The sequence below is a fragment of the Bison bison genome, unplaced genomic scaffold (assembly GCF_000754665.1).
Source record: "Bison bison bison isolate TAMUID 2011002044 unplaced genomic scaffold, Bison_UMD1.0 scf7180017864072, whole genome shotgun sequence".
In the NCBI taxonomy this organism is placed as follows: Eukaryota; Metazoa; Chordata; class Mammalia; order Artiodactyla; family Bovidae; genus Bison; species Bison bison.
In genome coordinates this window covers 1,943,089-1,944,505 of record NW_011494644.1, presented here as the reverse complement: position 1 = coordinate 1,944,505, position 1,417 = coordinate 1,943,089, and the positions used below count along the sequence as shown (strand labels likewise).

General features: G+C 31.0%; 1 protein-coding gene across 4 annotated transcripts in view; it reads right to left on the bottom strand.

The window, feature by feature from the left end:
• Positions 1-6: 6 nt before the first annotated feature.
• Positions 7-1,417, bottom strand: part of CCP110 (centriolar coiled coil protein 110kDa) — a 20,808-nt gene continuing 19,397 nt past the window's right edge. For all 4 annotated transcript variants that reach the window (XM_010837120.1, XM_010837123.1, XM_010837121.1 and 1 more), the window contains one exon: positions 7-227. In XM_010837120.1, the coding sequence (XP_010835422.1) occupies positions 175-227 (53 nt within the window). In that variant the 3' untranslated portion in view covers positions 7-174. The remainder of the gene's footprint in view (positions 228-1,417) is intronic.

The window sequence follows — 1,417 nt, the reverse complement described above, 5'->3', positions numbered from 1 at the left end:
GGGGGTGGGGGAGGTGGTTAGAAAGAGACCAAAATATCCAGATGATTTCTCAGCCCTTTGACATCACTTTGCCTGTGTAAACAGAGGCCAGAGTTAAATAAAAAATCATGAGCAGGAAAAATAATATGAATCCTAACCTTTCCCCCCGTTTTTATCCTAATGAATGTTGTCTTCTTAAATTGTCGCAACATTTGGCCGCTTTCTTTGGATTTTTCCTGCATATACTCCTGGAAACAGAGCAAAACTAATATTATTTCTCAGTGTCGGTTTTTCTATAATGATACCATTTAATGACTGCTCACTATGTACCAGGCACTGAACTAAGCAAAATACATTAACATATTTAATCCTTATGTAAAATAATCATGAGGTCAAAATTGTTATACTATTTTAAGGGTACCAGTCACTTGTATAAACAACAGAATAAGAAGTAGAAACTCTGAGAACCCAATTCCACCTGATTCATTATTTTATTTAACCATTTTGCATTACTGTCTCCTACTCTAATCAGTTTTTGAATTTCACTGTAAACTCTAAAGCACAAGACATAAAACAATTATGTCTTAAAATATGTGAGATCAGAGATTGCAATTTAGTTTGTAAAAACTGTAAACAACTTTAACTGCTTTGCAGCAAACTGCAGTTCAAACACCTCAGAACTCTACTTCAAGCTGAGAGATTGACAGTCTAACAAAACTGAACTTTCTGTAAAATGCTTAATAAAAGGTATGTTCTTTTATTAGAACATGTAATGTAGGTAAAATCAATGCATAATTTCAAATTTCTTTGAAACATAATCCAGGCCATTAAAAATTTAAGGAAGACAGAATAGTCTTTTCAAAAGCAACTACGGATCCCTGTGTTGAGATTCACAGAATTTTAGTCAGTCATAACAGAAATTTTAAAAGGATAAAATTCTTTAGTCTTTTTCAATTGTCTAAATATGCACTCTTGTATAAATAAATCTTTAGGAAAAAATAGGAAAGAATTTTTGTACTTGTTAGATACATATTAATTATACATGTTTGAATGAACATGTATAATTAAGGGTTAAGTATATTTTTATTAATAATTATGTTGCAATGCACTTAAACCACAATAGTTCTAAGTACTGAACTTCATTGTACACATTAACTGCAATGACTTTCTTTTCATCCCTTATACTGTTGCGTATTACTGAAAAGAAAACAGTAGTTGCTATTTTTCTTATAGGTTCACAAGTGACAAATAGTGGAGATGAAATGCATGAGAAAAGAATATGGAAAGTAGTCACTGTGGGAATAGATAATACTAAGCAAAACAAAACTTATTCTTCAATAACTTGCCAACTAGCTAGATTTATCAAATTATTTAATGCTAACATGATAAAAAACTGAAAATGTCTTAAAATTTCACAAAACCTCACAAGCAACAGATC